The sequence below is a fragment of the Crocuta crocuta genome, unplaced genomic scaffold (genome assembly GCF_008692635.1).
Source record: "Crocuta crocuta isolate KB4526 unplaced genomic scaffold, BGI_CrCroc_1.0 scaffold18, whole genome shotgun sequence".
In the NCBI taxonomy this organism is placed as follows: domain Eukaryota; kingdom Metazoa; phylum Chordata; class Mammalia; order Carnivora; family Hyaenidae; genus Crocuta; species Crocuta crocuta.
The window spans coordinates 3,587,195-3,599,618 of record NW_027532589.1 but is presented as its reverse complement, the minus strand read 5'-3'; the positions used below and the strand labels follow the sequence as shown (position 1 = coordinate 3,599,618).

Genomic DNA, 12,424 nt, shown 5'->3' with positions numbered 1-12,424 from the left:
GTGTAGATTATTACTGGAACTTCCACCACCACCATAATGTGAAGGTGTTGCCTTTTCACCCAAAGCCTGAATATCTAATGACTAGACCTTACTCACCCTCTGCTAGAACTTTGAGAGCAACAAATCTGGTCCAGAGAGGAGAAGGCGATGAAAGGAGAGTGATCTTCCGTCCCTAGCTTAGACATTTTGAGCATCTGACTGTTCCCTTTTGTACATGGAATGTTGGAAGGCATTCTGTCTGGATGTAAGAACCTAGGTTAGAAGTTACCAGGTTTCTTAATGAAAGTGCACATGGAGGTTGGCCTGTGGTTGCCACCTGTATTTTGTCGGGCAAGAACATCTTTAAGTGACAACTATCAAAACAAACAGAGACTCAAATACAGAGAACCAACCAGTGGTTGCCATAGGGGAGGTAGGTGGGGGGTGGGCAGAATAAGTGAAGGAGATGAGGAGGTAAAGACTTCTAGCTATAAAATAGCCATGCACATGACAAGTACAGCATTGGGAATGCAGTCGATACTATTGTCCTGACATTGTGTGGTGACAGACCGTGACTGTCCTTGTGGTGGTGAGCACTGAGGAATGTACAGAATTGCTGAATCACTGTGTTGCACACCCAAAACTAATATAACATTGTATGTCATTTATACTGTAATAAAACACCAGCTTTCTAAGCGACAGCTATCTTGCTTTCTCTAACATTTCCTGAAAGAGAGGCATTTTAACCCCCAATCTCAGAATCAAGGACAGTCCTTTAAATGGACCGTCCCTTAAACATGTGGAAGTATCATGAAAAAGTAACCACAGTGTGTAGTTTGTGCCTAGAGACCAGTAAAAAGAGCAGTCGTCCAGCAAGTTATCTGCTGTGATTCCTGAGGCTTGCCACTGGATCACGCTGGTTGGCCCAGCCGTAGTGACACTCCGAATGCTGGCCTGGAGAACGGATCTGACGTCGAGCCCCAGTGCTTGCAGGTCACCTCGTCTCCCAGGCCAGACCTGTGGACCCTGTGAGGGGAGGTGTTTTGCTCAAAGGCTAGGGACGTGGGTCAGAGCTTGGCTGTCCCAGAGCTTCCCTCCACAGCCCTTCACTCTAGGAACTCCAAAGCAGCGATTGACTCTCTGAATCCTAAGTCTCCCTTACCTTCCTCATCTGATCACACTCGCCAGGATCCAGCCAAGTTAACAGCTTAGTGTAGATCTGATTTATGGAGGAGCATTGGAGAAAGAGACAACTTTGAAAGTGCAGAAACTGGGTCTCCCCACCCAAAGGGAAGTAGAGAGAAACTAACTTGAGCAAGGAGTCGGCCTCTCTCCAGGGCCACGGTGCTGGATGGGAGTGTGCCAGAGGGTCTGGAGAAGCTCTGAGTACTGTGGGATCTTCTGCCCTGCTTCTGGGTTTTAGTCCGTGCCTGAGGCCGTTTGGAGGTGGGGTGGAGTGGAGTGATGGAAATACACAGAAGGTACTACCAGCAAAAGAATATCCCTCATATAGTTATTTGTAGCCACCCCTGTCTTGGGCAAGTACTTCCTAATTACGTCCTTTGCTGGTCCCTCCCTGCACGAGCCATGTGTCCACTGTCCGAGGTAGCTCAGCCTTGCCAAGTGTGCTGCGCTCTCAGGGAAGTACGACCACTGTCCACAGACTGCTTTGGGGATGTGGTAGCTCTTTATGGAGAGAGAATGGTGACTGACAGATGGCATCCCCCTCCGCCATGTTCTTCAGTCATATAGGGGATGAATGAAGAGCCAGGGAGGAAAAACAAAAACCGACTTCGTATTTTACATTCTGCCTGGTCTTCCGGTGTCAGAAGAGCCTCTGAGCTGTGACTCGCAGCTTGGTGCTTGCTACCTGGGGAGCAAGAATGGACCAATTCTGCAGTCTCTCTGAGCTTTGGGTTCTCTACAACGTGGCCAGTGCCACTTGCCGTATAACGTGTGGATTAAGAGAGCAAATGCTGTGAGTGCCTCACTCACATGAAGTCTACTCAGCAAACCTGTACTCAAATCTGAGTATTTGAGAGAGTTTTTCATCCATGATCCCGGGAGCCGTACTAGACATTCTCTGAGGCTCTCTTCCTTTTCTGTGGTCTGTGGTACAGGCAGCACAGGAGAGTTATAGTAAGATCTGCCTTTAGAACTGGGTGCTTGTGGGAATAACTATATTTTTGCTGTGCTTCAGTTGCAAAGCATTCTGGTCCCAGTGATTTCCTTGGCTCCCACAGTAGCTCTGTGAGGTGAAAGAAACTGATGTTTTTACCTTGCCTTTGCACAGAGCAAAACTGAGGATCTGAAGCAAGGCTTTAAAGCTCCTGCACAGCCCCTCTGCTCTCGATGCCATTGGCTCCTAGCCCCTCATACACCTGGCTGGCTGCTTTTCTCATATGTGGACAGTGGCTCATTACCTGGCCAGGTCAAGGGTGGTGATTCGGGTTGATGAGTCGTACCATCTCTGAGCTGGCCTTGACCACAAGCAGTGTTTCATCCCTGTCCTCACATGTCCTACATTTCTTTCCCAGTGGCTGGTGAAGCGAGCGATAGAAACAAAGGAAGAGATGGGTGACTACATCCGCTCCTACTCCATTTCCCAATTCCAGAAAACCTACAGTCTCCCTGAGGTCAGTATTCCCCTTCTCTTTTCTTGTCCCACTGAGAACAGTGCACACACTTAGAGCCTCCTGAGCAGGGGAAGCTCAGGTGCCCCCACTCCTCCATGTGAGGTCTCTGTCCCTACCTGGTCAGCTTTGAAAGGGGCTTTCTGGTTCGTAAGAACTGCCTCTTTAAATGGGCACTGGGTGTAATGACCTGCAATTTTGTCTCTTTCTTTCAACTTTAAGACTTGATTCAGAACTTTTATTAAATTATAAGAACGAGAATATTTTTTAGAGCCATATAAAGCTTTTCGAGAGATCGCCTAGGTCATTGCCAAAGGCGTTCCTATCATCATAGTTTAATAGCAGCCACCACCACTACCACCACTGTAGTAATAATAACTGGTAGCTAGGGAGTTATCTACTGCACGAAGCCCCAGCCCCTCACATGCCTACTCCTCTTCAAATTCACAGCCGCTCCCTGATGGAGGTGGTGGTGGCCCTGGTTACAGATGGTGAAACCGAGGCGTAGAGGTGCGGCAACTTGCCCAGGGTTTCAGAGCTCATAAGGACTTGAGTGAGAGTCCTTATCTTCACCAGCACACTGGGTGGGTGGGCCCCCTCGTTCTCACCGGCCGTGGGGCTCTGGGTCAGAGCCACCTGCAGAGGCCCTGGCTCCTTCCCACGCAGAGTATGTTCCAGTCTGTTAGAAAATCTGCTTCTGCGGGCAAAGCTGTGATGAGAAGTCTGTTTGTAAGATGGGTTCTGAGAAGTCCAGTTGAGCTCCAGCCTTCACACAGGATTTGTTTAATCACCGTGTTTTGTCTTACAGGATGACGACTTCGTAAAGAGAAAAGAAAAGGCCATCAAGACAGTTGTTGACCTTTCAGTAAGTTCCCCTGCATGTATTCTTCTGTGAGGGAGGGACATGGGTTCATTCAAATCCCAGCACCCTTGCCCCAGTCTTCCTGGGATTGCCCAGGATGGGGCTCAGGTGGGTGTGTGTGGGAGGCACCTGCCTCCTGCCTGCCCCAGTGCCCGTATCTGGACGCCAGCATTCATGGGTAGGAAATGCCACAGCCTCTGTCTTGTGTCTTCCTCACTTCCAGTTTTACGGGAGAAACTTCCCAGCTCCAGAGCCTTTCCTCATTTGTGCCAGTGGCAGGTGTAAACTTTGAATAGCTCCACAGGGTAGGTGATGGACTGGAGGTGGTAAATGGAGATCAGCACCCCACGGCGGCTATGGAGAGGAGCTACTCCTGAGCTGTGTGCATGGACGCACCGGGGTGGCCCTGGGCAGCACACACNTGCCAGGTGTAAACTTTGAATAGCTCCACAGGGTAGGTGATGGACTGGAGGTGGTAAATGGAGATCAGCACCCCACGGCAGCTATGGAGAGGAGCTACTCCTGAGCTGTGTGCGTGGACGCACCGGGGTGGCCCTGGGCAGCACACACACTGTGTCTTAGCCAGGGGATCTACGCCCGCATGCCCGCTCCCTTGTGTAAGGACCAGAGGAGAGCCTTTCAGAATATTTGGGGCCAGGGCCCAGCAGAACCTCACCAGTGCCACACACCCCACCCCAGCCCCAGCCTTCCTACCTGATCTGCTGGGAATGAGGCCACAATGCCTGGGAGTACGTTTGCTGTTTTCCAAAAATAATGTGTAGCGGTTGGTTGGTTGGTTTTGCCTATTTTTTCTACTTTAAAAATAAATGCGTGGTCTTCCAATGTGGTCACTCTAAAAAGAAAAACAATCATTTGATGACATGAAGTGCTCCTTTAAAACAAGAAAGTCTTGGGGTGCCTGGGTGGCCTAGTTGGTTAAGCGTCTGGCTCTTGGTTTCAGCTCAGGTCATGATCTCATAGCTCTGTGGGTTCAAGCCCCACATTGGGCTCTGCACTGATGGCGTGGAGCCTGCTTGGATTTTCTCTCTCTCTCTCTCTCTCTCTCTCTCTCTCTCTCTCACTCACTCACTCTCAATGCCCCTCCCTCACTTGCACTGTCTCTGTCTTTCCCAAAAATAAACTGTAAACAAAGCAAAACAAAACGAGAAAGTCTTTGCCCCTTTATAGTTGTAATTTGTATCTTTTTCACAATTCTGTTTTGAAAACAGAAGGAGTAGAATGCCATCAAGGCATTTCTACTGTAAGCCAGACACGGTCTTCAGAATCGGTGGCAGTATTAAACAATAATAATAGGAGGATACGATATGACATATGACATCAGAGTAATTTTATTCCTGGTTATGAAATAGTTCAGTTTAGAACATCCTTAAAGTTTTTGGTTTTTTTAAAGGTTGATAGGTACGGAGGGAGAGAACCTTAATCTCACAACACAGAAATTGCTTCTTTTGGAGCTTAGACATATTTCTTTGATGTTTTTAATGTGCATTTTTATACTGAATTGGAGTCATATTTAAGCGTAATGTTGTGGGTTTTGTTTTAACTTACCAGTATAGAATTTTTGTAGGCTGTTAAAGATTCCCCTAACTGCATTTGTCATGAAAACTAATAATCAGTTGGTTGGATACACTGTTGCTTGCTCTTGTTTTAAATTATGCTTCATTTCTGGAAGGATACAAGAACCAAGTGATGGCTTTACCCCTCATACAGGGAATGGGGAGGGAGCAAGGGGCAGGGAGGAAGGAAAATTCTCCTCTCCGGAAAGCCTGTACTATCTGGACTTATACCATGTCTGTGCATTACTTACCCAAAAACAGTAAATAAAAGTAAAATTTCCTAAATGCTTATTGAATATCTTTCTGGGTAAATCTCACTCTGAGCCCGGGGTGGAGAGTGAGAAACAGTACAGTTTTCATTCAGCTTTTTCACCGGGAAGGAAAGGCCGGCATAGCTGCCCATCATCCTGCCCATGAAGCTGGGCCTGACATCTTCACACCCACTAAACATCTCAGGCCTCTAGGGACACATTCTCCCTTCTTCTCAGTTGTAGGGGAATTTGTAAAGAAAACCCTCTTCTGCTTGGTAATATGACCGCATAGAATTGAAAGAGATAATGATAATGACAGTATGGTACCCAGACATTGTTATAAGCATTTCTGTATAACTTACCCAGTCCTCACAGCAGTCCTCTGAGGTAGTAGTATTTTTCTTGTTTTCAGCAGGTGAGGGAACTCAGGCACAGAGAGGTTACAAGTTGCACGCGGTCACATTGGTGCTGACGGAGCCAGGATGCTAACCCTGTCTTGTAACTACTGTGCTGTGGGTCTCTAGATGCGATGCCATTTGCAGCGACTTAGAAAATGATATCAAGATAAAGGAAAATGGGGAAATTTTGCAAGTCTCTTTGATAATAGTTCAAGTAGCTCAGTTTATTTCCTTCTTTATGTGTGAGCTTGCTCCTCAGCTGACTGTCAGTACATCTGTAGCAGGAATGATAAGGAATTTTTGTGGATGGCCAGAGCCATCCATTGGTTTTCTTCTTCGCCTGTCTATTCAAAATGTCCCTCACTTCTGGAAGCTGTCTCCATAGGTTTCTTAGTTGAGCTCCATTGCCATTAACCTCCATCCCTTCCACCCACCACTTCTGCAAGTGCTTCCTTGCTTCCTTGCCTTGAAATGAGAGTTCCAGGGCACTTCGGCAGCACACATGCTGAAACGACAGTTCCAGAAGCTTCCAAAAGGCTCCAGGGCTGCAGTGCATGTCCCTGGCTTATCCTTGCGAGTCAGTAAGAAATGGAACAGCTTGCTGTCACTCTCCCCAGGGGAAATGTCTCCCTCAAAGTAGGGAATGAACTCTTTCCTGGACGACCAGGGGGTATGGCTCTTCGCAGGTCTTGGGTTCTGATGAGTGTTTTCCTTCCCCTCCCACCTTTTTCCCAACACTGCCTATCACATGCCCCCTCAGCCTTTCTTACCTACTCCTTATTGATGAATCTAGAATCCCAAATTTGAATTGTGAACAATAAATTAAGGATTCAAATAAGGTCAAACAATGGGTGCCTAGTTTCTAAACCCAGCTTCTATAAAGTATGTCCCTAGCTGCCCTGTACTGATTGAGGGCCTTCTATATGTTTGTCACCTAATTAGGTATCTTACAAGCATTGTCTCATTAACTCCTCACCAACAGTCAGGGAGTTACCTGTTATTATTTCTTTTTTAAAATTTTGTGAAATGTTTATTTTTGAGAGAAAGAGAAAGAGCATGAGTGGGGGAGGAGCAGAGAAAGAGGGAGAGAATCTGAAGCAGGCTTTGCACTGTCAGTGCTAAGCCCAGTGTGGGGCTTGAGCCCACAAACCACGAGATCACGACCCAAGCCAAAGTCAGTTGCTCAACCATCCGAGCCACCCAGATGCCCCCATGGTTATTTTTATTTTATAAATCAGAAATTCAAAGCCAAAAGAGTTAACAAATTCCCTACACATTTGCACAATAGGAAGAGGCAGCCAGATTTTGATTTTACATCTGACTCCTCAAACACGGCCAGCATGGTGCTTCTCGAGCTTCCTCTATTCACCTGGACTCTGACTTCCCATGTACTCCTGGCACCAGTTTTACAGCAATGTTCCTGACTTATTTCAGGGCTCTGGGATGTTATCCATCTAGGTCCCAAAAACTCAGATGCATCTAGTGTGGCTGGGTGCTTTCCCACCACCTCTTCGGTCCCCTACAGGGGCATTTACTATGACTTTTCTTTTAGAAGACCCTTTGTCCAGCTAGACAGTCTCTGCCAAGTGGAGACTCTCATGCTGTCTTCTTCCCTCATCTAACATAATACCATATTCCCTCGACCAGCAGCCTTTGACTTATCCTTACATATAATCTCTTTTTAAAAAAATATTAAATATTTTAATATTTTTCAAAATATTTAGCTTATTTTTATCCTTAGCCATTCTTAGAGGACTGTTCCAATCATATGCATTTGTCCTTGGTTTTGTAGCACAGCCATTTTTTTGGTGCACAGTTTTTTGTTTTAAAAAAGCTTATTTATATTTTGTGATGGTACCTTCATAATAATAATAAAAAATTAAGAAATGGGAAAAAACACAAAGACTAAGTCACCACAATATCACCAGCCAGGGATAACTACTGATATATATTCCAAATATAAAATATGTACATCCATAGCGAAAACTATAGTTCTCTAAAAATGGCATTATATTGTATATTCTGTTTTGGGTTTTGCTCAAGAATATAATTACTCAAGAATATATAATTTTGCTCAAGGATATGTTTCCATGCCAATAAATATACCCCCACGCCATTTTTACTGGCGTTTGTGTGGTACTAATTTATTAGTTTGTGTCTTTTTTTTTTTCTTTTGGCCATTATGTAAGGCATTCTCATAGCTAATTTTTTTTTATCTTTATTAATTTAGGATACATTTCATGAAGTGGAATTGGGTCAAAATTTATGCCTAAGGCTGTTGTACCTCTTGGCAGATTGTCAGACAGAAAAGACTGCTGTGAACTTGAATTTCTGAGCTCATCACTTTGCGGTTCCCTCTCTTTGTCTTGGTCTCATTTTTCTTCCCCTTGGGGATTGTTCCCAATACTTCAGCTTTCTCCTTTGAAGTGTGTTACTTTTTGGCTTCTCCATACCTCCTTTGGCTAGCTGCTTTGTAGAAGGCCTGCTGATGGGAATACTTTCAAAGCACATAAGAAAACAAAACTGTTGCCACCCAGAAAGGTTACCCCTTACCACCGTCTCTTTTGTGTGTCATACCATAATCGCTCATTTGTCTCACTTAGTGTGCTGACGCAGCTTACTTCCTCCTTTCCTGAGCTGTCAGTCTTCATTTTCATGAAGTACCTGTTCTGTGCAGTGAGGTCTGTCACTCCCTCTTAACCTTGAGTAACGATTACCATGAATTTTTACCCAAAGCTCCAGAAAGTGTTTACTATATTCACTAAACATTTTTTGGTAATGAATGTTTGAATTTTGTTTGAAAATAGAGGGGACGGGGTGGGNTAGTCTAATTGAAAGAAAATGCTTTGCAGAACTTATTGGATCACCTAAGAGACCACGTCATCTGGAATAACTACTCCCATGTGTTCTTCCCCAGGAGATGCTGTGAGGAAGGTCTTTTCATTCAGCATGTAAAACAGTAATGTGGCAACATACGTAAAACAATATTAGTATATTTTATTACTAATATATATATACACATAGGTTAAAAATATATATCTTAGACCTTACTGTGTGTCAGATACTATTAAATAATTAATCCTCACAGTAACTCTGTTTACACCTTTTTTACAAATGAAAAATCATATAGGCTTAAGTAACTTGCCCCAAGTCAGACAGGTAGTAAGTTATGGGGTTAGGACTAAAACCTCGCTTGTCCATGTATTCATTCAGTAATATTAATTGCACACTCACTGTGTGCTAGACCACGCTGTAGGAGGTGAGGTAAGAGCAGTGACCTTCCACCAGGAAAGGATTTAAGGGAATTCGGGGTCTCATCGAGGAAAAAGATATGACCACAAGGGGGCAGCAGCGCACACAAGCTTCATTTGGGTGATGCTTTGACAGGTTTGCTTGTAGGAGGGGGCAGTCCCTCACCACAAGCCATCATCCAGAGTTTTAGGCCCTGAGACTGCATCTAGAAGGGGGAGGGAGCAAGGGAACCCCCTGGGGGATCCTGGAGATTGCCCGTGTACCTTGGTGATCTCACTCAGCAGCAGCACGGGGAATCTCTACGTCAGAGATCTCTGAAGGGCAGCCGTGGTTTGGGCTCTTTCCAGCCCCAGGGTCTATCCAATCTGCGGTTAGCAAATGCAGTTTTATGGAGTATGCAACATAGACAAGCTGTAAGTGGCTAAAAATCTGCTTATTTGGGCCATGTTTAAAGAACGGGATGTGGGAGAATTTCAGTTTGGCACTGGCACACTCTCGAGCCAGTTGGTCTCAGCCTGCTGTGAGGAAATGAACCTAAGAACCAATGTGCAGAAGCCGTGTTTGGCTCCTTTGTTTAATGCAGTGGCCTTAGTCTTACCCAGCAACTATATAGTTTGATTCAAGCAACACTGAGATGGGATGTGGGTTGGTCCTCAAGAAGCAGAGCGGAGCTCAAGTGAAAGAGAACAGAAAAGGAACAAAGTCTGGAGAAAACTCTACCTCCCCAGCTGACTGTCCTCCCTGCAGACATGTTCCTCTTTCCAGAAATGGTTGCCATCCACTTGTCTCCCATTTCCTTCACTCGGTACCCAGGGGTTTTGCTTTGTTTGTCATTTTACTAACATGAGAATGAAAAGAAAATATTTGTCCCAGTTATAGTAACTTTTCCCCACAGGATCATCAGGACATTACCCTCGATGGTAGACACCTCTGCGGAGCCCCGTTAGGTGGAAACCCTGTTGTGGGGCTCCTGGGCTGAGGTGTGTGTGTGAGAGTTGGTCTGGGCTGCTGAGCCCTGAGATCATGAGTTCAGGTCAATGGAGGCAAGTCAGGAGGATGTCACTTCCTACCGAGCTGGGTATGGCCCCCACTTGAGCTTTTGACCATAGGAGTTGGTAGTGGTGTTTTGCTGCCTGCCCGTTATTTCATGAAGGAGGTACCTTCTGGTACCTGGAGGGGGCAGCCATCTGCCCTTTGCTGCAGACACGGCCCTGGTGCTGTGGCTCTTCCACTTCCCTTCCCTGCCATTTGGAAACGATTTGGGAATTACTCCACACAGTGACTTACAGCCGAACCTGTAAAGTAGAGAAATATGTGACTCTCACAGTACAAGAGTTCTCTGCTTTACAAAAGAGTCACTTTAATATTTTAACCCTACTCATGTGTCCTTTAACACAGAGAACAAGGGACTGTCCAGGAGCCGTTAGTCCAACCCTCATTTTACAGATACGGAAACAGGCCCATTGAAGGGAATTCCCAAGGTCACAGAGCTAGTTAGCGGCAGAGACCACATCAGGCATCAGTGTTCTGACTCCCTGTTGCTTTAAAGGGTGACTTAGCAATAGCACTGTGTCATTGCCCTGAAATTTAGTCGTCGTCACTTAAGCACGCCACGGTAATGGTCCATGCGGCAGCCTCGGGTATATGACGGCCTCATGAGAAGACTCATTGGAGATGGCTGGAGGGTGGCGGGAGTCCCCACCAGAAGCAAGTCAGTGCAGTGGAAAACTCCGGGGACCGAGTACTGTCTTAGAGACCTCGGACAGGTGATTTAATCTCTGCTTCCTCAGCAGTCACGTGAGGGTAATAGCACCTGCCCTGCCTCTGCTTCTTAGTGTAGTTATAAAATGCAAAAGGTGAGCTGTATATGACATGGTGCTTTTAAGTATACAGAATAATTACACAGAGGCCAACATTGTCACGATTTGGCAGAATAAAAGGTGCTTGTAGCTGTTGGCTTCAGTGTGCTATTGTTTTGGAGTCGGTCCTTTTTTTAGAAGAATCCAATTTCCTGTCTTGGGTCATTGACTCTATCAGTGGTAACTAAGGAAGATAGCAGTTAAGCTCAATTATATACTACTGCTGGAATAGCAGAGCTCTGTGAGAATTAAATCATAGGCAGTAACTGACGTCATGTGAGCTCATTATATTTTGCATCTCCCCATAAATCTGTTTTACATTATTTATAGCTTCCTACTCATATAGACACCAGGAGCAAACTAGGGATTATTTCCAGCAGCAAGTTATAAGAAAACCATGCCATCATCATCCCAGACCCTATCCTATTCCTTTTTTTTTTTTTTTACAAAATTGTTAAGATTATGTAGTATGTCTTACAAAAGGATGTTTTTCTGTATGTTTGAAACTTCTCATAATAAAAAGTACGGTAGTAAAGTTACGAGAAATATCAAGGGAGGAGCAATTCTAAGTGGAATAAAAATGCCACTACCTGGAGCAACCTGATACTCTGTCCTAGTGATGTCCAGGTAGAGGTTAGTGGTAATGAATCTGGCAGTGGAGGAGAAAAGACCCAGGGACAAACAGCTGGAGTACCTTCCTTACGTAAGTATCCACCTGCCTGTGCTCAGAGCCCGGAGCGTATTTTATTAAGATATTATTCGGCTCCCAGGTTGGCAGTCAAGGAGGACATTCACATGGGGCAAAATGCTAAATCAGGTGGCGGTAAAGACCTACATTAATTGAGCACCTACTGCATACCATGTACTTTGTTTAGGAGGCACGTATACACATATATATAGTTTCAGAGTGTGTCCTATGCAAAATAGATCTATGTTTGCTTCCACATTTATACAAGTCAATGAAAATTAATAGAGCATTTTATTTTTTTATATACTTTTGAGGATAAACCTCAACACGTTTGTAAAGAAGATATGTATTGCTGAAGGATTTATATCCACTCCCCTGCTATTTTAGAGTCTAAGAATTGAAATCTCCTTGACCATTTAAGGAATTTGTTTCAAGGATTCTGGGTTAACACATATACCTGTGATTGTTGAACTGGTTTGTGGCTCTGGGTGGTGGAAAGGTCTGGATATGCAGTGACTGGAAAATTTTATTAAGGAATAGAACAGATCTGAGTAGAGAGATAAACCTTGCTTCTCAAGGCAAGATGCAATATTATAAGTATGTCAGTTCTTTCCAAAATAATCTATAAATTTGGTGTGATTCTAATCAAAACTCAAGGTAGGTCTTTACCCCCACCTGATTTAGCATTTTGCCCCATGTGAATGTCCTCCTTGACTGCCAACCTGGGAGCCGAATAATATCTTAATAATACCTCTTTTTATTACAAACTTGACAGGTTGTTACTAGAATTCGTTTGAAAGAGAAAACATATAAGAATAGCCAGGAAAGGGGTGCCTGTGTGGCTTTTTCGGTTAAGCATCCAACCTCAGCTCTGGTCATGATCTCACAGCTCGTGAGTTTGAGCCCCGCATGATCTCATGGCTCGTGA

At 44.9% G+C, this 12,424-nt stretch overlaps 1 protein-coding gene across 2 annotated transcripts in view; it reads left to right on the top strand.

Annotated features, from left to right (window-relative positions):
• The window catches only part of CCDC93 (CCC complex scaffolding subunit CCDC93), a 90,087-nt gene that overhangs the window by 16,128 nt on the left and 61,535 nt on the right, over positions 1 to 12,424 (top strand). For both annotated transcript variants that reach the window (XM_077779606.1, XM_077779607.1), the window contains exons 5-6: positions 2,517 to 2,615; positions 3,421 to 3,477. In XM_077779606.1, the coding sequence (XP_077635732.1) occupies positions 2,517 to 2,615; positions 3,421 to 3,477 (156 nt within the window). The remainder of the gene's footprint in view (positions 1 to 2,516; positions 2,616 to 3,420; positions 3,478 to 12,424) is intronic.